Source organism: Accipiter gentilis, chromosome 5 (assembly GCF_929443795.1).
Source record: "Accipiter gentilis chromosome 5, bAccGen1.1, whole genome shotgun sequence".
Lineage (NCBI taxonomy): Eukaryota > Metazoa > Chordata > Aves > Accipitriformes > Accipitridae > Astur > Astur gentilis.
Window position 1 is genome coordinate 33,757,912 of NC_064884.1, and position 23,197 is coordinate 33,781,108.

Sequence of the window (23,197 nt, forward strand, 5' to 3'; positions counted from 1 at the left end):
TTGTAGTAAGATGTTTGAATGCCTTAAGATGTTCTTGATAAAGGCACTATTCAAGTTTACTGATTTATCTATATAGATATATATAGATATATTCCACATGTGTATATGTATATATAATGTCTTTTTTGTATTATAAATATCCTTCTGCCTGTCAGTTCTTTTGGATCCTCCAATTAAATACATAGACCACCGCACAATTCCGCTTAAGCAAGTTATTCATTTATTACGTGCCTAGTTACTAAACTTGGCAATCTTGCATTCTCTCACAGCCATAGTAAGTTACTCACCGGTCTTTTGAGTATTCTGTACTTGTCTCTCTCATGGCATGGGCATCCCCTTTTGCCAGGTCTCTGGATACCTGTAGTCCAGCTACATGCGTGGTATGTGATCTCTTAATGCTTACTGGTATGTTTGGGTTTTATAGGGTTACGTGGTGGTGGCTTGGATCACGATCTCCTAGTCAGTCCCCTGACGTTTGTATGAAAAGAACACGCACCTTTTTATGCTGACTTTTCCAGTGGGTACTCCTTCGTGCAGGAGGGCCAGATTTCCTGCTTGCCTGTCTGTACCCGACAGCTGAGAAGCTGAGGCTTCCTTGCCCCTGCTGACGGAACTGTTAGCGTAGCGTGCGTCTTGGACCTAGGGGGATGTGAGTGGATGGTTGCATTGACACTTATTTAAAAGTTACTTCAGAATACAAGAAGGACCTCCAGCAGTTGTGAACAGCCTAACTGAATTAGCAGCTACTGGTAATCAGTGACATTGCTGAGGTTTACAAACTGTTTCTGTTTTCTCAGAATCGGTTTCTGTAGCCTAATGCCTGCCGAGATAATAAAAAACACAATGAATCTTTGTAAGCAGTGAAAACAAAATTCTTGTTTGGGCTAATCAAATATGAAATGTAAACATTAGTTGCCCAAATGCATTTATTTTTCTTTCCTTCTCCTTCACTCCCCCGAGTCCCTTTTATGCTGCAACAACTCTACTTGATTAAGGAAAAAATTGCATATGTTTTAATAGCAAAAATGTTATTGAACTTAGCTGTCATCTCACGTTTGTAACCTGTTCTTAAAAGTACATATTTTGGTGTTCAAGAGTTCAATTTATTGGTGCTCTTTCCCTGACCTCTGCTGCCTCTTTCATCAAAATAATTAAATCTTAGTTATTTATTATGCATACATTATGTATCATGAAGCTATTCATTTTCTTAAGAGTGACATGACAACATCTCGCAGCTTTCAGGTTTATTAGGGAAAATCGTCTTTGAGAAAGTCCCCTTCTTGAAGCGCCCATCTCAAACTGCGGATGCCGAGACCAGTGCCTTATCCCAGAGACTATGTCGATCCTAATTCTTCTACCTTTGGGTTGGGGGAGTGGAAGTACGGCATCCATTAGCCACCTGCAAAGGGAGGAAGGGTGATCCATTTTGGAATTCTCAACCGCCGCCGCGGGCTTTCAAACGGTCCCGCGACCGTTTGAAAGCCCGCGGCGGCGCAGGCGCAGTCCGCTCCTGTCACCTTCAACTGAAGGAGGCGGGAAAAGCTCGTCGTACAAGCATTGGTGGTTCAGTGGTAGAATTCTCGCCTGCCACGCGGGAGGCCCGGGTTCGATTCCCGGCCAATGCAGGTGAATTTTTTTTTTTTTTTCTTTTATTCCCCACCTAAAAATAAAAAATGATAATAATAAAAAGCAGCTCATCGCGGTCAGTAATAATGCTCAAACAGCCACCAACGTGTTGTCGGCCCGTCTGAGGCGGACCTCTACCCACACCGCCTCCTCGCCGGGCTGGAAGTGACGCAGCCGGATTTGCCTTCAAACTGCCGGCGGCGGCGGGAGGAGGAGGAGGCGGTGGCGGCGGCGGCGGCGGGCAGGGCCGGGGGTGGGGTTAGCGCGGCTGGAGGAGGAAGAAGCGGAGGGGTCGCGGCTGCTGGGAGCTGCTGCCGCCGTGGGGGCCGAGCTGTGGAGCGGAGTAAGTGAGCGAGAGAGACCCGCCGCGATTTCCTTCCTCGTGGAGGCCTGGTTGCCCGCCCCCGGCCGCCGCTGTGGCCGTTGCGGGGCGCCCGTCCCCGCCTCCCGAGGGCCATGCGCTGCCCCTGCTCGGCCTGAGGCGAGGGGCTGCCCGCCGGAGGCGAGGGGCCACGCCCGCTCCCCGCCTGGCCTGGGCCGCCCCGAGGGAAGCCGGGCGCCTCACCGCCCCGGCGGCAGGAGGGTTTCGGCTCCTCTGTCCCGCGGCCCAGGGACCGGGCGGTGCTCCGGTGAGTGAGTCGCCGCGGTCGTTGCTGTCGTGACACTCGTGACCATTACACCGTGCTCGTCGGTCTTACGACACTACTGTAGCTTACACGTGCTCGGAGCCGCACGGGGCATCGCCGGGGCGTCCCTAAAGTCGTCGACAGGCGACTGCCTGCAGGTGCGCGGCAGCTCAGCGCTCTGCCCCCGGGGAGTCGGGCGAGGTGGGCTGCTCTGTTATGGCACCGGTGGCGCTCGTTCAAACTCTGAGCTTTGGTTCGGGCTTCTCCCTCCCCCCTCCACCTGTTGTTGGTTTTTTTCCCCCCCTTAATGAAGTAAGGTTTTTTGCAGTTATTCTAGTTTTCTCTCCAGAGAGAAGCAGCAGGCATCAATTCCAGATACCCATTCTGCTGCACACCCCTTCTAAATTTTCTGAGAAATTTTCTAATTTAATATTGACCATCTAAAAGAATGCCAGCTCCCATGAAATGGGGACTAAGTAATATGATTATTTTTTTAAAGTCTTTTGAAAGGCTTAGCCTTGAAAACATAAAGTTATCTGCCAACAGTGTATCTCTATCTAATGATTTTTATTTTTTTTTTTTTCACTAACAGGTAAGTATGCTTATGTTTGTGGTTGCTGGTCGTTTTTCTTTCACTACCGTTACTGTTAAATAAAATAAGTGTATGAGAACCAGTATGTTTAGTATCTAGTAAGTCTGGCAACTCTTCTGTTTCCCAAGTAATTAACACAATCACTTGTTGATACCAAATGTTGCTAGGAGCGGATGTTATGAAGAAGAGTATTAAAGCTGGAAGGGAGCTCTGAGGTGATGTAGACCACCATGTCATCAGTAAAAATTGATTTCCTGAAAGCGATTACTTTGTGGGTTGTTTTTTTTCTCTTCTGGCTTCCTGAGAGAACTTTCTGAATTTTATGGTTGCTTTGATGTCAGAGCCTGTATAGCAGGCTGAAATAATGGAAACATGTACGCTCTGCCAAAATTCAGGCTCTGGCTTAGTCCAAACATTAAGGCTGGACTGAAGGACCCTTTGGATTTATTTTCCTTGTACAGCTTGTGCTGTTCTCTGAGTCAGCAGAGTAGCTGATGGGTTCCCCATAGTAACTGATAGACCCTGACTTTAATCTTCTCTCCTAATATCTGCATATCGATCTCTTCTTTCATTTTTTAAAGTTGTGTGGGATTTCTTTGTGAAACAGGATTGGTACTGTGTTCAGTTTCAGCTTCCCAAATTCTAATGTATGAATGTGAGCAGAAATTACTTATAGTCATTCCTTATGATAATTCCTTAAAGTCTTTGTGGAAAACATGATGTATCCCCAGTGTTTTCGTGATGATGGTCAGGCTGTTATCTTTAAAATAAAATATAAAAATAAGTTCCAAAACCTCATTTTCAAAAGCTCTAGGTATCTTGAACCTTTGTTAGGTTTCAGCCCCCGCTGCTCTGGGCTGTTCCAACTCTAGAAGTATTTTAGATGCTTGGAGCAAATGATAAAATGTATTCTCTTACTAGAGATGGGTTAATTAGATGGGTTTCTGTTGTGTGAATTTCAGGGCACCGTATATACTCACAGCTAGTGTAGAGAGTGAGTATTCTTATTGTGAAGCATGTGTTTCTACACAGTGTAGAATTAAACCTGCAAGACAAAATGCTTAGGTTACTTTCCTTATATCCTGTAAACTTTACGAGCTCATTACTGTTTCAGTTGCTGTTGGAACATAGATAACTTCATTGGGCATGATTCACGGAAAGGTCATAGCTGATAAGTGCAGCCTTGCTGCTTTGACATCCTGTTATGTGATAGTACTAGGTATTTGTAAACACTTTAAAAACTCTTAAGTGGTGCAGGATTAGTTTTGTGGTGGTTTTTTTTTTTTAATTGCTTCAGGTCTGGTTTAACTCTGGATTTGTGCATACTCACACCTCTCCCTTATGTATCTTACACCCTACTCTGAGCTACCACAGTCTGCTATGGCTTTCTGCTGCAAACTTTAATCTGGTTTCAGATTAGTACTCTAACTCAGTTTTTTCCCCTGTCATAGAACTGCTTCAGCATCTTCAGTTACAGGTGCAGTAAGCCTAGAGAGTCACATTAGTGTGCCAGCTCTGATACTGCCTGTATTCAAGTGGCAGCAGCAGTGACATGCCCAGACATAAGGAGAGCCAGCAGCTTCTTCTGCCCCACTTGTACACAAGAGCCTTGTATTTGGAAGCCACTTCAAGCTCTTCTGCTCTTGTGACTCAACTTGAAGCAACAAATTAAAGTGGTTTTCTAGTTTAAACTAAATTCTTTTGCATTTTCAGTACCACTGATGAAACGGATACATTCCTGGGTTTTCATTGGAATTACTACTTTTGGTTATGTTGGAAGCATTATAAACTTAAGTAAGCATGTTCCCTCCCCTGCCATAGGAGATGTTAATTCATTCTTCTTATGTGTCTGTTTCTCCTTTCTGTCCTTCCTTTCTCTGTCTTCTCTCACCTGAAAATCACATTTACTCTTTTGTTATGTGTAATACTGTCATTTTGGTCCCAAGCTTTCATATCTTTATGACTTAGCCTTTTTAGGTTTTGGGGTGGGTTTTTTGGTTCTTGCTATTTTCACATTTCCAGTTGAAAACTACTCTTACAAGCTTCCCCCCCCCCCCCCCCCCCCCCCCGGATATTTAAACAGAATTGCTGTTCTGCTTGGATCGCTCTACAGCATTCAATGTAAAAAAAGTTATCTATGACTTCTCTCTGTGTTTGAAAGTCTAGTTTGGGTTTAGTAACTTGCTATTACTTGATTTTTAAAATGTTTATTAGCATCTTGCTCAACTTGTGATTTCAGTAGTGTTAGTCATCAGTTTGAATTCTCAGGACAGGCAAACAGGTGTATCTGGTAGGATGAGCAGGAGTGGAAAAGCTTGCTCCTAAATATAGCAGGGAAAACTTTGGTAATATCTGTGTGATGATCCATACAGCAGTTGACAAACACCTTCAGGCTCTTGCTCCTGAGGTAAAAACCAACAAAACTCCTAAGTCAAACTGTGTCTCCAAAGCCTATTTAGCGTGTTAGTCTTTGTAGTTGCTGGTCACATTAACTATATCAGCTTGTAGACATCATGGCCAGCTCAGCAAGTCTCTGGCCAGAGTGAGATTATATAGCGTAGGTTCTTACGATGGCAGGTTTCCAGAGTCAGCCCCACGGGTCCCTTCTGCGTGGATGGGTTCGGGCTGTCAGAGGCCTTTCTTCAGCTCCACTGCTGCCAGAGTTTTGCTGATTGGGCTGGAACTTTTCACAGCAGCTACCCGTTTCAGGGGAAACTGGGGAAAGAAGAGGAAGCGAAAAGAAGAGGGTGTTGTCTCAGGAATGGATCAGCTGTGTGTCTGTGCATAAAGCTACTTGGGAAGGGGACAGAAAAAGGAGTGGAAGTCTTAAAAAGTTTGATTTGTACTTAGCAGCTCCTCTTTACAATGGGGAGCTAATGTTTCAGCAGTACATTGTCTGGTGTGTGCAAAGTGTGGCTTCTGAAACCTCTGATAATGTGTCCGAATCTGACCCTGACCTGGTCTTGAAATGTGTGCAGTCTTAAATCTGTTTATTGCGCATGTGAGTTTAGTACCTCTTATATTCTTTAAATAGTTGATCTGTATCAAGTATGCTTCATCCCAGGGCTTAGGCGTAATTGCTTGTCTCCAATTGCATCTTAGTGGTAGTGGGTACAGGTACTGAAATAAGAGCAAGACAACTCTCTTGCAGGCATGTTTATTTGCTTACTTTAATGTTTTCTGTGCTTGGTTCTAGGAAATTAGGAGAGTGGGGAAGTTCTTGGTGTGCAAGAGACAGGAAAAGAGGACACGGTGCAGGTATCTTAGACAAGAAGGGGCTGGGATGTATAAGTAATGGATAAGAACATAGGATGACTGCTCGGTGGACAGTGGTGACTGTAGAGAATAAGTCTACTGCTTCTACTTATTACTGTATTTGTATAAATAATAGTTCTGTGCTATTCTAATCTAAAAGCACAGATTCTGCTAATGCTGCAAAGTGGAAGTGGTCACAGTCCATGATGTTTGCTCTGAAAAAAAAAAAAAAAAAAACCCAACCGAAAAACCCACTGTTGGGGAACAGTAGCATGGTTTGAACAATATGTTAAATAGAGTGGGTCGCTACACACTAAATGTCTAATTCTGGCCTTTCCTTACCTCTCAGTGATAACTTAGCAGCCTCAACATTTTTCAAGTTTCTTTTTAAGTGTAAAAATGAAGATGAAAGGAAGGTGAAGGCTAGGCATGGAAGGGGGATATTTGTTTCAAAGAAACTTTAAATAAAACTGAAGAGTTGTAAAATCAAACAAATGGAAAAATGGTGTTCTCCACAAGGCAAAATCAGACTGTTAAACTTGTATGTGTGGATTAAGGCAAAAAAATTAACAGAATTTAATGCATCTGTCAGGGCTTTTGTTTATTGTTTGTTGGAGGTTTGTTTTTTTTTCAAACCACAGGCCGTTATAGTATGGATGATGTTGTAGTGCTAGCAGTAAAATACCAATTTATCTTACACTATGATAAAGAGGGAAGGAGAGTGTGCAATTGTGGCTTGCAACAGTGCATTTAAATCTGCCTATCTTGTATATGTTTTTCAACAGAATCTTCATCACATGAAATAATTCTATGAAGTGAAGAGTTTAATTTCTAGTAATAGAGAAACAGTTATCTTTTTGTATGGATGGCATTTGTTCTAGGACCTTCTTCTAATGAGTATATTTCTAGCTTCTATATTTTGATATGCCAAATGAGGTAATAAGCATATGAAAATAGTTGCAAAAATTTGTTCTCATCCTGGGATTATTTTTTTTTCCCTTAATATTTCCTATTTTTTTCAGCTTCATGCTGAACATGAGCCTTGTTATGATCAGTGAGAATGTAAAGCTGGCCCGTGAATATGCCTTACTGGGAAATTATGACTCTGCGATGGTCTACTACCAGGGAGTTCTTGACCAAATGAATAAGTACCTCTACTCTGTCAGAGATACATACCTGCAACAGAAATGGCAACAGGTAAATAGTACTTCTCTGGGACATTTTGAGGGAAAAGCATTAAAGTGGCAAAAATTGCCTATCTTATGGTAAACAAAAGTATAAAAATACTTACACCATTCTCTGATAAACTGCAGAGCTGTTCTATATAGGCGCTTTTTTATTATATAGGCTTAAATAAGTCTTCTTTATGACTTCTGGCTCTGACAAGGAGAAAACAGGCAATGGAACACAGCCCTGGGGAGCCAGTGCACTGTCTGGCTTGTCAGCTCCTTGCCAATGAGAGACCCTGTTATGCTGAAGTTTTTTAGGCTGGTATCGTTTTGAATGGTCTTATTTCCCTCTCAAAGTTTTAGTAGTGTGACTTAGTTCCTTAATAGAAACTGAGTTGTGGCTACCATGTTAATTTATCCTTAACACAAACCATCGTTTTTTTCATTGACATTCAGTCTATTAAGTTGTGTTCTTTTCTGTCATACTTGTTTCATATGCAAAATTTGTCAAAAATCTCTTTGGTTTTAAATCCAAAATCTATCTGTTTCTTCTTTAAATGTGCTGAGGAAGGCAGAAAAACCTTCTTAGTATCTGATCTGTGTTATTCTTTTCTATTGAAGTAGAATCAAGTAGCTTGTGAGACCTTGTGGAATCCATCCAGGCATTACATGGGCTTGAACAGAGGACTGTTATCAACTTATTTGCAATGTGCTTAATCTACTTTTTTTTTTAATCAGGTTTGGCAGGAGATAAGTGTGGAAGCTAAGCATGTGAAAGATATAATGAAAACACTAGAGAGTTTTAAATTAGACAGTACTCCATTGAAAGCTTCACAACAAGAATTACCAGCTCATGATGCAGAAGTCTGGTCTTTGCCAGTACCTGCTGAACGTAGGTAAGAGAAAACCTGAAGATCTAAATGAATGTTTATCAGCGCAAAGTGTGCTTTGACTTCAATCTGTTCCTGTGTAATTTTTGTTCTAGAACTTCAATGTGTAACATTTACACCAACAGCTTGTCGCCATTTGTGGTGAAGGAGATGCTATTTTGAGACAGCCTACTTCAGCTGGGAAACTTCTGGGGATTTTATCTTATATAGGCTTGACTAATGTCAAGCTTTTCCCCCTGACCCCCGACTCAAGATAAACTTGTCATTCCATGGAAGCTCAACTCTATTCCTGAATTGATCTTTTCATCAACTTTAAAATGATTCTGCATGTAGCTGATATGAAAAGGAGGAAGATGTATTATCAGAGTAACAGTGAAATCTGTCCAAGCTCAGTTCCTTTTGTGTAGCAAGGTGGCTTCCTGATCTCCTTCAGGAACTGGTCAGTTAGGCTGACATAAGCTCAAGGGAAGGGGTGGGAACAAGCAGCTGCAGGCAAGCCTGCTTATTTCAGATGTAGTTTTGAATTATGCTGGGTTAGTGACTGTGAAACCAAGGCCTTGTGGTGTGGTTTGACAACGTAGCTGCTGCTGAAAGGGTAGTCCTACCCTCCACAGTTCCCTGAGGTTTGGTTTGTGGTTTTTTTTTTTTTCACTTTTGACTTTGTTGGTGTTGATAAGCTGGTCCAGGATGCTAAACTGGCAAAAAAAGACACTGTTTTGTGGGGCTAGTGTTTTTTTGTCTGGCTTTTAGTTTGTTGGCTTTTGTTGGGTTTTTTTCCTGAGATTAGTTCTCTGAACTGATTAATTGGAGGTTCTAACACATGCCAGTGGTAGCATGAAGGAGGGTACAGGAGTGCATGCAAAGCAGACAGAGAACTGTGCATTTTGACAGAAAGTAACTATTAGATCAGCTTAGCTGTGCTGTCAAACTGTTCTTTGAGGCTTTGAACTTACATGCTGTTTCTTGCAGACGGATAACTTCAGTCTTTATGGGTACGTTTTTATGTTTGGGGTTTTTTTAATCGATTTATTTTAAACCTGCCTTCTGAAAGAAAGGGGTCTTGTGTGGTCACACTGTTTCTGTTTATCTCATTTAGTAACTTTGAAACGCTGCTGGCTGATTTCATTCAACCCTTCTGGAAGAATAGAGTCTGGGAAGTAGAACTTTCCTAATGTTTTGAAGCTTTCTAGAGAAGAGATACACAAAAAAAGGGAAGACTTGAGAGAATTATTTCTGTTCCATTTATCTTGCTAGCTGGTGAAGTATTGAGTTGTGGTAATGTGAAAAAGCCACAGTGAAAACTTGGGCTGTGTTGCGTTGGAACAGCCACAGTTAATTCCTATACTGAGATAGCAGAACTCACAAATTTAGGTGGAAATTAGACATGTAATAACACCATTCCTTTATTTTGAGCTTTGGGGTGGAATTCAGAGGTAACTAGGTGTTCATAAATAAAAGTATAGGTTGGTAGGTAATCCATTTGGAGAGTGAAAAGACTTTTAACACTTATGATCTTCTCATTAGCATATTCATGTTGCCTAATATGCATTTGACCCTGAAGAGATATGTACAGTTCTGACAAACTTGTTGCTGTGAGTCAATTAAAGACAACTTTTATGAAGGTACTGGATCCTGATATATCTTGAATGATATGTCAGAACATATCTTCTAGTTCAAGTAAATGCTCTCCAAATCGGTGTCTTCCATTTTCTGTTCTCTAGAAATATCCTTGAACTTAAATAGCTTATTAATGCTGGAATTTTAGGAAGGTCTATGGAAAAAGTGTATCTGTGAGAGTAATGGATTTGTATGGGGAAGAAACTGAATTTTAAAAAAGAAATCCATAATACCAATCATGATATTGGTTTATTCATATGTGCTTCTAAAAGCAGTCTAGCTTCAAACAACTGGAGGCCTCGGAGGCCTTGCATACGTTTTTTCTCTCCCAAGAAGTGAAAATAAAAGGAAGTGAAAATAAAACTGTCATTCCCAAGAAACCTTTAAATTTCTTTGGGTAGGAGAGTGAGGACCACTGTGTTAAGGCAAAAATATGTGGGGTTTTTGTTTGTTTATTTTTTTTCCTAAGCTCCATAATACTAGGGGATACTTTTATTTATGAAATATACAAAGCAAGGAGCTTGTTTTAAGCAAATGAGCCCTGAGCTTGTGACTATCTAAAAATGTCTGTCTTGTTTCTGACATAGAGTTTTTTGTCTTGAGCAAAATGGCTTTTCAGTTTGTAACCACTTGATTTGGCTATGTAGTGCTCACCAGTGACTTTACACTGAGGCTTTTTGCATATGTTACAACTAATTAGACCTTCGCCAGGACCCAGAAAACGTCAGTCCGCTCAGTGCAGCGATTGCAGAGGTCACAATAATCGTATAAGTGCAGCTGTCAGAGGCCCTCACCGTCCATCCTCTCGAAATCCCAATGATAAAGGGAAGGCGGTCCGCAGCCGGGAAAAAAAGGATCAGCAAAATAAAGGAAAAGAGGAAAAGGTAAGCTTGCAAATAACTTCATGAAGTTGAGAAGCTCAGTCTTGCTTTCTTAATGCTGAGTGTACTATAAAATTAGATGTCTACAAAATGTTTCTTCTGTTCAAGTTGGCATGCTGATTTGAATCTCACCTTGAGTTATCTTTGCTTTATGGACATTCTTGGTTACGGATTAATTAAAAAAAACAAACCCACATTTGGATGAAGTGATCTGGTAAATGTGGGCTTGTTCACTGCAACTGAGAGATAGTTGTTTAAAATTATACCACTGAATTACTGAAACTGAGCCTGATTGGAGCTCATTCAAATGGGATGTCCTTGTGGGTTCTTTAATTGATTTCATATATTTTAGACTGAGATTGACTCGCCTGTTCCAAAGCATTTCAAGATTTATTTAATCTTAAAGGGAAACTTTTACTTTTTTTGTTGTTGTTGTTATCTGGTATTAGGACCAGACTCTTTTCAGTTTAAAACAAAAACCCAACATACTTCATGAGAGAGAATGATCTATGATCTATTCTTTGCAGTCAGAGTGCTTTAATTTTTGCTTGTGCTCTGGTCTCCATAAATTCACATGACCAGAGTAAGACATACTGAAGACGCTAAGTTCGTAGTTTTCCAGAGTCACAATAAATCCAATATCCATGTAATAGTTTGTTAGCTTCAGCAACCTTATGTTGTGGTAAGATGTCATGGCCTGTGGAAACAGTATAAACTACAAGGGTGGAATTGTTTAGCTATGTAAGCTACTACTTTTATTAGGAGCTAAATTACATTTTCTTTGAGTGATAATTCTCTCCCACTAAGGGTATACACATACAGAGACAGGATAGGTCTTTTTTCTTTTTTACAGTTGTTCTGTCATCACCAGTGCTTGCTGTTAAGTGTATAAAAACCAGGGTATGTCTGGTGCATTTTATTTTCTTTCAGTTGCATGGTCTTTGCTGTTTGAGCCCTTTCAACTGTGTAGGTTCTTTGCTTCTGCTGTACTGCAGAGCTGCTTCTCTGCTGTTCATGTCCATGCTTCTGTAGCAGTTAATTAGCTCTTTTTTACTTCCGTGGTCTTACTGCAGATCACTTTTGCTCATCCTATATATGGAAGTCCTGCTTAATTTTTTTTGTGTTGCATATATATGGCGTATTTATGACACGTTAGGATTTGAGATACTCTAGTTCAGTGTGACACTTTCTGATCCAGTCTCATGCATAATTCCTGCTACCCAGCTACTGTCTCAGATAGTTTTGGATTTCTCTGGGAGAAGAGGCGAACACTGTTATGCTGGGATGGGTGTATGCAGTTTTGATTATCTACTAAAGCAGAGAAACTGCATCAGTACAATATGCTGGCTTTGAGGAGAAGGCAATGGGACCGGGGCAGTACAGAAGTCTGGGTGAACAACATAGATCCTGCAGTGCAGCAGGAATATGGATGCTTCATAATTTTCATGCTGGTTTATGTTGCCATCTTCTAGAAATATGATGCTATTGTGAAGTTGTTATAAAAATCCATTAATAGCATAACCATTGTTACGTATTTACATTGTTATATCCTTTATATGTAGAACAAATCCACATCTGAGATTTCAGAGTCTGAACCAAAGAAATTTGATAGTACTGGATATGATAAAGATTTAGTAGAAGCTTTGGAAAGAGATATAATTTCTCAGAATCCCAACATTCGATGGTAAGTTTGAATACTGCTGCCAGTCTTTCTGAGTGGTTGTTTCTTTTTCCTCTTATGCAATATGACAAGAATTAAGAGTTTTAGCATATGCTGACATATAAAAAGTACCTACAGGTTTTCTTTACTCATTAAATAGGCAACTAAACTTCTTGCATAGTTGAATATTTTTAGAACTTTTTTTTTCCACCCATAGTTTCATAGAATAGTTTGGGTTGGAAGGAACCTTTAAAGATCAGCTAGTCCAACACCTTGCCATGGGCAGGGGCATCTTTCCCTAGATCAGGTTGCTCAAAGCCCTATCCAACCTGACCTTACAAACCTTCTCAAACTTTTCTAAGAGTCCTGAAATCAGTTTTTTGAGATACTATTTTGCAATGTGTAAGATTCTAGCGTCTGCCAGTGTCTCTTCATTTAAAAACCTGTTTCACTACCCAGGGGCATACCAAGATAGAAAAGCAATTAACAAAGAAGTTATGTCAATATAGGAACCCTTTGAAATCTTGCTGGATGTGAGGTGACCGCCAGTATAAAATACAACCATGTGACAGTACCTTTACATAAATGTGTTAAATATTAAACCTTATACAAAGGTTGTTTTGCATTCCAAATGTTTCCAGGCTTAGGTGGTTTTGTGAGGATTAAATGAGCAAAAATCTTCTGGCAAGTAAAATAGGCTTTAAAAAACCCCTTAACAATCCCACAAACAACTTTGCGTGCAACTGTCATGTATTTTTCAGTTTAATATGTAAATATATGTTTCAGTTTTTATATTGAATCTTAAATTAGAATGTCAGATTTGAACTAATTCTCCATATAGATATGTTTTGAAACATAAATATTATTGGGCACATGCTGATAAGTGGAATGCCCTGTGAGTTACCCTCAAGAAAATAAGACCAGCCTATAAGGTATCTAAGCATTAATACATTTGTAATTCTGAAAAAGGATTCTAAGAATTCTTTTTAATTCAGCTCCATTTACTAGTCTTCAGTAAGTTGTTCTTGTAACAATGAAAGATGCTATTCAGGTTTCAGGGACAGCCAACCCCTGAGCAAAAGAAAAAAGCATCATCTGTAACTAGCATAAGTTTAACCAACTTGCCTTATTCTGCTTATTCGTCCTGTGAGTAAGAGCAACGATGCTCTAGTGAAACAGTTTGTGTCTTTCCTTGCTTTTGCATCCAGCTGGAGTCTACTAGCCGGATGTCAACTGTAGTTGTAGGTTTTTGCCGCTAGAACATAAATCCAACTCATTTTCCTGCATTATGGAAGAGCCGTTACATAACAATAAGTTTAACTGCATGTTGCTTTGAGCTGTAGACTGATTCTTTTGCAGTCTGTCTGAATCTGTCAAACAACTTTCTCTTTCTTGTCAGGGATGACATTGCTGATTTAGTAGAAGCCAAAAAGCTGCTTAAGGAAGCTGTAGTTTTACCAATGTGGATGCCAGAGTTTTTTAAGGGAATTAGAAGACCATGGAAGGTATGAAAAAATCTGATCCTGTGATCGTAAGTAGGATTCTGAGTTTGGATCTTGGCAGAACAAGAAATTTCAGGTGGTTTACAGTTTATATAAATTCTAACCACTTTTTAGTAACAAAATTTATGGTAAATAGTACTAACAAAATAAAGATGTCAGCCAGATAAATACACTGTCTTCAGCTATATTGTTGCAAGGAAGCAATAGTAATTAATTAATTAAATTTGAATAACTTTTCAAGGGAAAGTTTAAATTTAATGTTTTAATATTATACTACTAAACAAATTGTGAAATTGTCTGTGTTTTGATTCCTGTCCTAAAAGTAGTTCTTTTTCATTTTAATAGGGCGTGCTGATGGTTGGTCCTCCTGGTACTGGAAAGACCCTCCTGGCAAAAGCTGTAGCCACTGAATGCAAGACTACTTTTTTCAATGTTTCTTCTTCCACACTTACCTCAAAATACAGAGGAGAATCTGAGAAACTTGTTCGTCTGCTGTTTGAAATGGTGATTGAAGTTTCTGAACTTAAGTAGTGACATAATGAAATAGAATTACTTCTGGAATAGTGAAACCTTGCCAAGGTTTAGAACTCGTAGCATACATAAACAGCTCTCAAACCTTCAAATGCTTTAGGACCTTCTGATTTGGCCATGTACATTCAAGGTCTGATTATTCCTAAATAGCTTTATAAAAACTGAAAAATTAGGTTGTCTTTATTTTCAGGGTTAGGTTATTACATTAGAGGTAGCTTGCTATAAGCTGATGAATGCTGTAGAACATATTTGAATGTAAAACTGGAGGTGGAATCTAATTGCTTTCTGGGTGAGAATGCTGCTTAGGCTGTGTGTGGTTTTGGTTGTTCTTGTGGGTGTTTTTTTGTTTGTGCTTAAAATAAGTGGACCTCCAAATTGTGGTTGTCTTCAGAGCACATAACATTTGAAATTGGCTCAGAATATGTAGTCTTTTTTTCATGTGTTACATGCCGTGTTTGCGAGGGTGCCCAATACTGAAGAGGGCAGCAGAGTTGCAATTGCAGTAGTCAGAAAAGTCAGGAAATAAAAGATCTCTTTTACAATATAGTTTGACCATATTAAATTAGTTGATATCATGCCTATCAATCAAAAATGCATATACACAATGGACAGCATCTCAACTACTGTAGGACAATAGCTTTTATTATCACAGATCCTCATCTTTGACCTCTCTTTTTTTTCAGAAAGGTTAGAGTTATTTTGCAGTTGACCTGTCTCTTGGACAGGTTCCATATCATGGTGTCCTAGCTTAATGTTTGTCCTAGCTTTAACTGAGTCCTTATTCAAGCATTCTGTGATGACTTTCACAGTTATAAACGTTATTCCAGATGTGTAAAACTGCCTTTAGCTTATTAAAAATTTGTTTATACCCTTAACAATTATAGGACTTTGCCAAAAACTGTTCTGCTCAAATGTTATTAATGAATGCACAGCTGGTCTGTAGCTGTGTGCAATGGTCAAAGAGAGGGAAAGTTAGGTATTTTTTGATATTTACGAGCTGATTCATTGGGGTAAGCATGTAACTACTCAGCTCTGAATATGCTGCTATTTCTTAAATGCGAGTAGACTGCCATTTAGTTTCTGTTTTATCTTCTGCTTTCTTTAGGCTCGATTTTATGCCCCGACAACTATATTTATTGACGAGATAGACTCTATCTGTAGTCGCAGGGGAACTTCAGAGGAGCATGAAGCTAGCCGACGTGTCAAGGCAGAACTGCTAGTTCAAATGGATGGTGAGTAACCTGATCACTGGGAAGTGCTGGACTGGAGGAAACTTGGGGGGGGAGTGTCAAATCTTCATTCTTCAGAAGCAGTTTGTTTGAAAGCCTTACATAAAATTGGGGTTAAAAGATACAAGTGCACTATTCCAATTATCAGTGTGAAAGGAAAAAAGTTGCCGATTATTTAACAGTATTTTAGCATCTGAGCAATGACCTTATATTACTGACCCAGAATAATGAAGATTCAGTGGAAAATACAAGATTTTGAAACTGCAGAAGAAAAAAAGTATTATTAAATGCTCCTCTCAATCTTTACCTAGTATCTCACTTCTCCAAAACCAAGTAAAAAGTTGTTCAGAAGAACTGTCACTGGTTCCAATTTAAACTTCAAAGGCAATCATGACACTTAACTTCAGAAGTGGTTGGGAGAGTTTTCTTTTTAAAACACTGAGTTCATCACAGCTATTTGGTTAATATTTCACAAATCAATAAAGTTTAAAAGTAGGTTACACTGTGCAAAATTGCTATAGAAGCATCCTTTTTATACTCTGGTGAGCAGAGAGAAGGAAAGGAGCAACTGAAAAGTGCTAATGTATGGACTAATTTGTGATAGAATTCCATGAGTCAAAATATTTATTTCTGGTTCTCTGATGTTGATACCCTTTTATGTTTGATTTTAAATAGCAGCAGAGCTGTAATACTGTTCTCATAACTCAAGTATGTACATAAGCTAATTTTATTAGTAGCAACTATTTGAAGTCCTTTTACCTGAGCATTCATAAATGGTGTTTTGTATGCAAATTTTCAGGCAGACTACATACAGTGGCTATTCCACAGCCCAATCCTATGATTAAAAGCAAAAACAGTAAATGCAGAGGGTAGCAAGTTTAATGAAATTAACATCTTTGTATAGCAGCAGTTTCATAGTACTTTAGAGACTGAGGTGTTCTCTCTGCCACTGAAAAGTTGTGATTCAGTCCACCAAACTTAAACATTCACTTCAGCAGTTTGCAAGAATCCACCTGCACATGTGAAATATTTGGCCTGAATTCAGAAGTGAAGAAACTTTGTACAGGAGTAATGCTGCTTTTGCATGGCTGTTAGTGAATACTGTTGCAGAGGGAGCGGTGTGTGGGTTTTGGTGTGGTGATGGTTTTGGGGCATTGTTTTGGTTTTTTTCACATGCTATTGCAGGACATTGATGTGAAAATTCAAACACTGTAATGGCAGAAGTACAAACAACTCTGCCATAAAACCATTCCAGCCATGATAGAGAGGAACTTTCTGATCTGAGCAGTGGCCTATGCCACCACTCCTATTTAAACCAAGTCTCCATTTTTGCTTGGAGGCTGCCATATAGATGAAAAACTGAACTCTGTTGCACTTAGTGATTCTATTGCACTTGGACTCACTAGAGTGTAATAGAGTAGCTGCTTTAATATTATAGAATTGTGGATGTTCTCTTGTTACAGGAAGTTTCACAAAATACACGTACATTTTACTTCCTCTCTTCTCTAATGCAGGTGTTGGAGGGGCTACTGAAAATGATGATCCTTCCAAGATGGTCATGGTACTTGCTGCTACTAATTTTCCTTGGGATATTGATGAAGCCCTAAGACGGAGACTAGAAAAGAGAATTTACATTCCTTTACCATCAGGTATGAAGTCTTGGGAAGAGGAGTGGTTGAAAAGACTAAAATCTAAACTTTATCAATATCCTTTAGTTTTGATCACCTAGTTTAAAAATCTAATTGATACATGTATGCAAATTCACTTATGAATTCAGGATCAGGTTAAATCTAAACATTGAACACTTACCTTTGTAGCAAGTACAGTGTCCTTTTTCTCATTCTTCCCTCTTATCCTTCTTCAATTCATTATTTGTCTTCAGAAAGCAAATTGTATAGACTCAATTTTCTATTCTTTGATTAGCAAAAGGTAGAGAGGAACTCCTAAGAATAAATCTGCGAGAGCTGGAACTGGCTGATGATGTTGACCTTGCAAATATAGCTGAGAAAATGGAGGGTTATTCAGGTGCAGACATTACCAACGTATGCAGGTATGTTAACATTGCATCATTTGTGTTACAACTGCTACAAACTCTGAGAAAACTGTTTGTAAAGTAACTAATTTAAATGATTAAAGTTGTTGGATAAAAACAGACTGTAATCTGTTTTTTATGTATGGCTAAAAGGTGAAATACTGCATTAATATTTACCTAGATTTCCATTTGATATTTTCATATAATAATGAGGAAGAGCGGTTGCAACATAGTGATCTAAACAAGCTATGATTTAGGTAAAATTCCGTGTTCTTTCCTATACACCAAATTTCTTGCATAAGGAATATCCACAGGAAGGTAGACTTTAACTTGTAGAGTTGCAGTCATTCCTCTGAGGTTATACTACTTTAGCGGAACATCCATGTGTAAGAAGCAATAGCGGCAGAGGCCAGAATAACTAAAGTAAAAATGTGGAGTGTTTTTCTTTTGTGACACAGAAAAGATATACCATATTGTGTGACAGTACAAGAGCTGGGTATTCATCACATTGGCTTTAGTGATGAGGCTGACTTTTTTCCTACCTCCTCCATCTCCCCTTCTCAGCACTGTTTGCATACAATCATTTATAGGCCTATTATATGAATTAGACTCCTGAAATAATCAACTAAAAATACTTTCTAACCATTCCCCTAATCTTTTCTTTTCTTTCAAAAATTGAAAAGGGAAGGAAATGACCAATCTTCTAAGAGACTATTATCACTCATCTGGTTTACATCTAAAGATTTGCAGTAGCACAGTTGGCAGGGGTAGCAAATTATGGAATGAGCAGTAAGGGACAAAGAACTGAAACAGCTTAAGATGCTGTTGTCATCTAATAAGCACCCATGTAACTATGCTTTCAGGCTTTGGAGGTAGCACTGAAGTGTGGCAGTGCAAGGCTTGAGCTCCAAGTTGCGCCAGCGCAACTGTTGTGGGGCTGTACTTTAAAAAGGATAAGAGAACTGTTCTGGATTAAAAACACGTCCTCATTACTTTCCTCAAATGCAGATCCATTCCTTGCCTTGATTCCTAATACAGCTCTGTAAATGCTTGTCAGCACAGCTGAAAGGGCGATACGCTGTGCCACAGGGATGAATGCGAGTAACCTGTGCACAAAACTGCCACCAAAGTCTCTGTGAGAAGGGTCACTTAAGTCTGAGCTAAGAGTTTAGAGCCTCAGTACTATTTCCTGAACAAACCTTACACAGTGTCTGGGAAAAGAATGTATGTTAGTTGCTCAGAATCAGTGTTGTGCAGATTTGTTTCATTTGTAGGTTTGTGAGATGAATTTGTGGTGTTCTTTTGCTCAGTTTTGGTGTTGGTTGTGCTTTGAAAGGAGTTTGTGCCAATAGGTTCATGTTGTACAAAAGAGTTTATTTGGCTTGCTGCTTTGTGCATTTTAGCTGCAGTTTGTCTCCTCCGGTCTGTTCGGTGTTTGTTATTTGTAATTAATTTTATACTGGATACTAGCATCCTTGTTTAAAAGTCAGAATACTTGTAATGTTTTTCAGCGAATTTCATGTGTATATACATACGCGCACACACACACTGTTGCTTTTTATTTTTTAATCAAAGTCCAATTGTAAAAATACTATTAAAAAAAACAAAACCACAAAGAAACACCCGAGTCCTTCATTTGTGGCAGTCTCCTTAGAGATGACTGAAGTGGCAGCAACCAGAAATCCAGACAAGTTGGGGTTTGGATGTGCATGATTTGAAATTAGTAAGAAAGTATGCATATTAGCCTGTGTACTTACACTTTGTTAATGGTATCAGGAAAAACAGATCTTAGACATGATTGTTTCATTTACATTGAGACAAAAAGACGTGGCTGATTTAAAAGTGCTTTTGTATGGTTCAGGCTCACGATACATAAGTGTAGTAAAGTTCAAACTTGTAGACTAACAGTCCTCGCTAATGACACAAGCCAAACTTAAGAAAAAGTGAATGAAGAACTCTGGTTTGCTCAATTACTCTCCTACCTTAAAGAATTTGAGGTGAAATCCAAAGTTAGCTGAGCCAGAGTGAAAACCAATCAGAAATGACGGTGCAGTACTAAGAGTCAGCATATAGCCATGGAAAATGAAGGTGAAACTTTATTTTAAAAAGACATTCAGGAAATACAAAATGCATCTAAATTGCATATTAGATGTGAGTACGAACTGACTTTGAATTGTTGTTTTGAGTGGACTGTGAAGGTTGAAAGGCCTTTGGAACAGAACTGTGTGTTCCAGTGGGTGGCTTCTTGTTTTTTGAATATAGTTTTGGTGATTCTTCAGGCACTAAGGGTGCACTTGAGGAAGCACTAAGAGTTGATGTTGGAATGACTGTCAGTAACATGACTTTACTTAAGTAAGTGGTGGCAGCTGCACTTTAATTTTGTGGGTGTGTTGAAGTATGGTGGGGTTTTTTGTTTGTTTGTTTGGGTTGCTCTTGTTGGTTTTGGGGGGTTTTTTTGTTTTTGTTTTTTTTGTAAACTGCCATCTGGAGGCAAAGTAGATGCATGGGATGCTCCCCCACCCCACTGTGTAACACTCGTTTTTACTTCACAAATTATGATATAACAGCAAAGCATGGTGGTATTTGACTAGATGGAGTTCAACTAGGCAACTTTTGGGGGTTGTTCTGAAATTCTAGTTATTGTAGTGTGCATTCTAATTACTAAAAACTTAGTAAATTCATGAAGTCTGTCAGTTATGGTTTCCTTTAGGGGGAGGGGGTGAAACTGAAACAGAATATGCTGAAACCATCTTTCTAAATCCTCCTAGAAGACAATGTGTAAGTTTTTTTTCTTTCTTTGGATTCTCACCTACTAATATCATATGATACACTGTTGTGATATTGCCAGGATTACCCTTCCATCTTTTTTACTGCTAGACAAAATAAGTAGCATTTTCTTCTTATTATAAGCTATATAACAACAAATTAGCAGGAACTTCAGTCTTTCAGTGTCACCCATTTATCACCTCACCAGCTCATCACCTGCTGCTACTGATATTACTGTTGGAAATCCAAATGCAGTCAAACTTAGTGCAGCAAGAAAATGACACACTTAATGTTTATTGAGGCCAGAAGTTTGAGGAGCTACAGGCTGAATAAATTTTGTAGTTTAACATTTAGCTGTGAAAGTATAGGTTGGAGGTAGATACTGTGGATTCCTATTTGGACCAGGAAACGTTCAAAACATTCCAGCCACTTCTACGCGTAGGAGGAGTGAAACCATTACTTTTGCCTTGTTCCTGTTTTAAAATACTACAAACAGGAGCTACATCATAGACATGCAGTGGCATTAGATAAACCAGTTAGTCTTCACCTCTTTTGCCTAGCCTGTGAATAGTAGCTATTCAAAGATCTAGTGAGGATAAATCCATGTTTGAAAAATACGGATAGCATGGTGTTGTAGGTTGTACAAGCACTTGGAGATCTTACCGTAAAAGTTTACAGTTCTGTGTTGTATCTTTTTGACTGCAGCAGCTTAACTGGAATGCTATGTTGAGCCTTTCAAACAACTGAACTTGCCATTCTGTATTAAGTAACTTTGTTTTTTTCTTTTGCATCCTTAACAGAGATGCATCGTTGATGGCTATGAGAAGGCGTATTGAAGGCTTGACACCAGAAGAAATAAGAAATCTTTCCCGAGATGAAATGCACATGCCAACAACTATGGAAGACTTTGAAATAGCTTTGAAGAAAGTTTCTAAATCTGTATCTGCTGCGGACATTGAGAAATATGAGAAATGGATAGTTGAATTTGGATCATGCTGAGTTGTCTTATCTTGAAGAAGCCACCTTACGTCTTAAAACAGCTTTATAAGTAATAAGTAGTGTGTCAATGCACTGCGTGCTCTTTTTAACTTTTGTAATTTAAGAGCAACAGATGTCTAAATAAATTTTTTTTTTAAAATGCAAATTCTGTCTAGCTCTCTTTGAACTAGCTCAAAAGTTACCCATTTTTCTCAAATGTGAAAAATACTGATGGGATCTGCTTTGATCTTCAAGATTTTAAAGTGACTTAAATGACAAGAACTCTTGCATCATAGGGTTTATCACACCAAAAAAACCCCAAACTAGCCCTGCTAAGTGAGTAAGGAATGCTGAGAACTAGAAAATGGGATGAACAGGGTGCAGTTACATAGATGGTTTTGCTAATTGATCTTAGAGAATTCTACCCTTAAACTGTTTCTAAGGTATTAATAAAGAACTTGTACAAAGGTTGAGATTTAAAACAGCAACCCTTGTGCTACTAAGAGTCAATAGATTCAACTGAAGTTTAAGCAAGGGGTAGGATCATCACTGGCTTACAGTATCTATTAAGTAATGTTAAAATACATCCAGCCAGTGTAAACCAATACGGTGCAGCCAGCCCTGATGCAGAGTCATGTGTGCAGTCTCCTTGTAAGTCTGAGAGAAAACAAAAGCTTTCTGGCATCAATACTGAAATATGTTTTTCTTCCTTGACTGTATGGTACTGTAAGCTTCAAACCGCTAGACCAGTAGGTTGGGTCCTGGCTTACACTGCACATTTATTCTGGTAAGGCAGTGTGTGTGTTACATTTGTGCTCAATTGTTTTCTGTTCATAACCCTGACTTGCGTGTTTGATGTAAAATCTAAATTCTCTTTTTGCATTACGTGACAAGTGGAATGTAGAAGCAGTTCTCTGAGTGGTTCTACAGTGACCATTTATGTCATTGCTTTAGATTTTGCTCAACAGTTGGTCATTGTAACTAAACCATCTATCACTTCTGTCCATCTCCTATTATTTTGGAAACATGTTATTTTTCCTGCTAGCTCATCTCAGAGCAGGCAGCTGTAGTTCTGCTTACAGCTGAACCTCATGCTTTTTCATTAATCAAATATGTCTAGACTTGTTTCAGCTGGTAGATATATGCTATAGGGAACTGGCTGTGGAATTCCTGCTCACGTGTCTCTTCTGATGCTGCAAGGCAGATGGGAAGGACAAATGATAATGAAAAGTTGCAGTCTGAGTAGAAGGCAAATGCGTCCCAAGTACACAGTTGTGTAAATGCCATTATCGTGAACATCTTGTTTATGTACTCAGAATTCAGCACTATGTCATGAGTGACAGCTGGACACGCTGAAAAGGGACTTTCAGCAGTGCCAGTGATGAGGCACTGTAGTAAGACACTGAGATGCAGATGTGGAGAGGTCCTGAATCCCTGGGTGGACCTGGCATAATGAACCCAGAAACAAAGGGAAGAAGTTGGGGTGAGTATACAAGTGTGTCTGTTTACAGACTTCCATCTCCAAAATGGAAATCAAATTTACCTCTTTCCTTCCAAAAGGATAGCCGTGTGTGTCAAGAGTTAAGAAAAAGATGCAGTATTTTGAAGAAGTGCATTCTTTTCATACTTATTCTTCTGTTTGTATGTTAGGATGAGTGTAAAGCTGTCTGCTATGCATTGATGTTGCAGGAGGAGATTTCTTCCCATAAATCAATTCATTGCAAGCAAATCAAAATACTCGATATGTGAGAAGGGAAACTAGGCAAGGTTTAGTCCTTGGAAGCAGTCCAGTAAAGGGCCACTTAGACTGAAAGCATGATGTATTTTGAGAACATCTAAAGTA

At 39.2% G+C, this 23,197-nt stretch overlaps 1 protein-coding gene and 1 non-coding gene across 5 annotated transcripts; both read left to right on the forward strand.

Annotated features, from left to right (window-relative positions):
- Positions 1 to 1,554: 1,554 nt before the first annotated feature.
- On the forward strand, positions 1,555 to 1,625 carry TRNAG-GCC (transfer RNA glycine (anticodon GCC)). Its single transcript has one exon. It is a non-coding gene; the product is annotated as a tRNA-Gly (tRNA).
- A 251-nt stretch (positions 1,626 to 1,876) lies between these two features.
- On the forward strand, positions 1,877 to 21,513 carry KATNA1 (katanin catalytic subunit A1). 4 transcript variants are annotated; one of them, XM_049800280.1, is made up of 12 exons: positions 1,890 to 1,969; positions 6,041 to 6,102; positions 7,122 to 7,296; positions 8,007 to 8,164; positions 10,476 to 10,659; positions 12,219 to 12,340; positions 13,716 to 13,821; positions 14,164 to 14,322; positions 15,455 to 15,581; positions 17,093 to 17,227; positions 17,502 to 17,628; positions 21,177 to 21,513. In XM_049800280.1, exons 3-12 carry the CDS (start codon positions 7,126 to 7,128, stop codon positions 21,373 to 21,375), a joined length of 1,488 nt encoding a protein of 495 aa, XP_049656237.1. In that variant the 5' UTR covers positions 1,890 to 1,969; positions 6,041 to 6,102; positions 7,122 to 7,125; the 3' UTR covers positions 21,376 to 21,513. The 4 variants fall into 4 exon arrangements, with proteins under 4 accessions (XP_049656236.1, XP_049656237.1, XP_049656238.1 ...); XM_049800279.1 differs by lacking the exon at positions 6,041 to 6,102 and having other exon boundaries at positions 1,877 to 1,969; XM_049800281.1 differs by lacking the exons at positions 1,890 to 1,969; positions 6,041 to 6,102 and adding an exon at positions 2,008 to 2,255.
- The last annotated feature ends 1,684 nt before the right edge of the window (positions 21,514 to 23,197 follow it).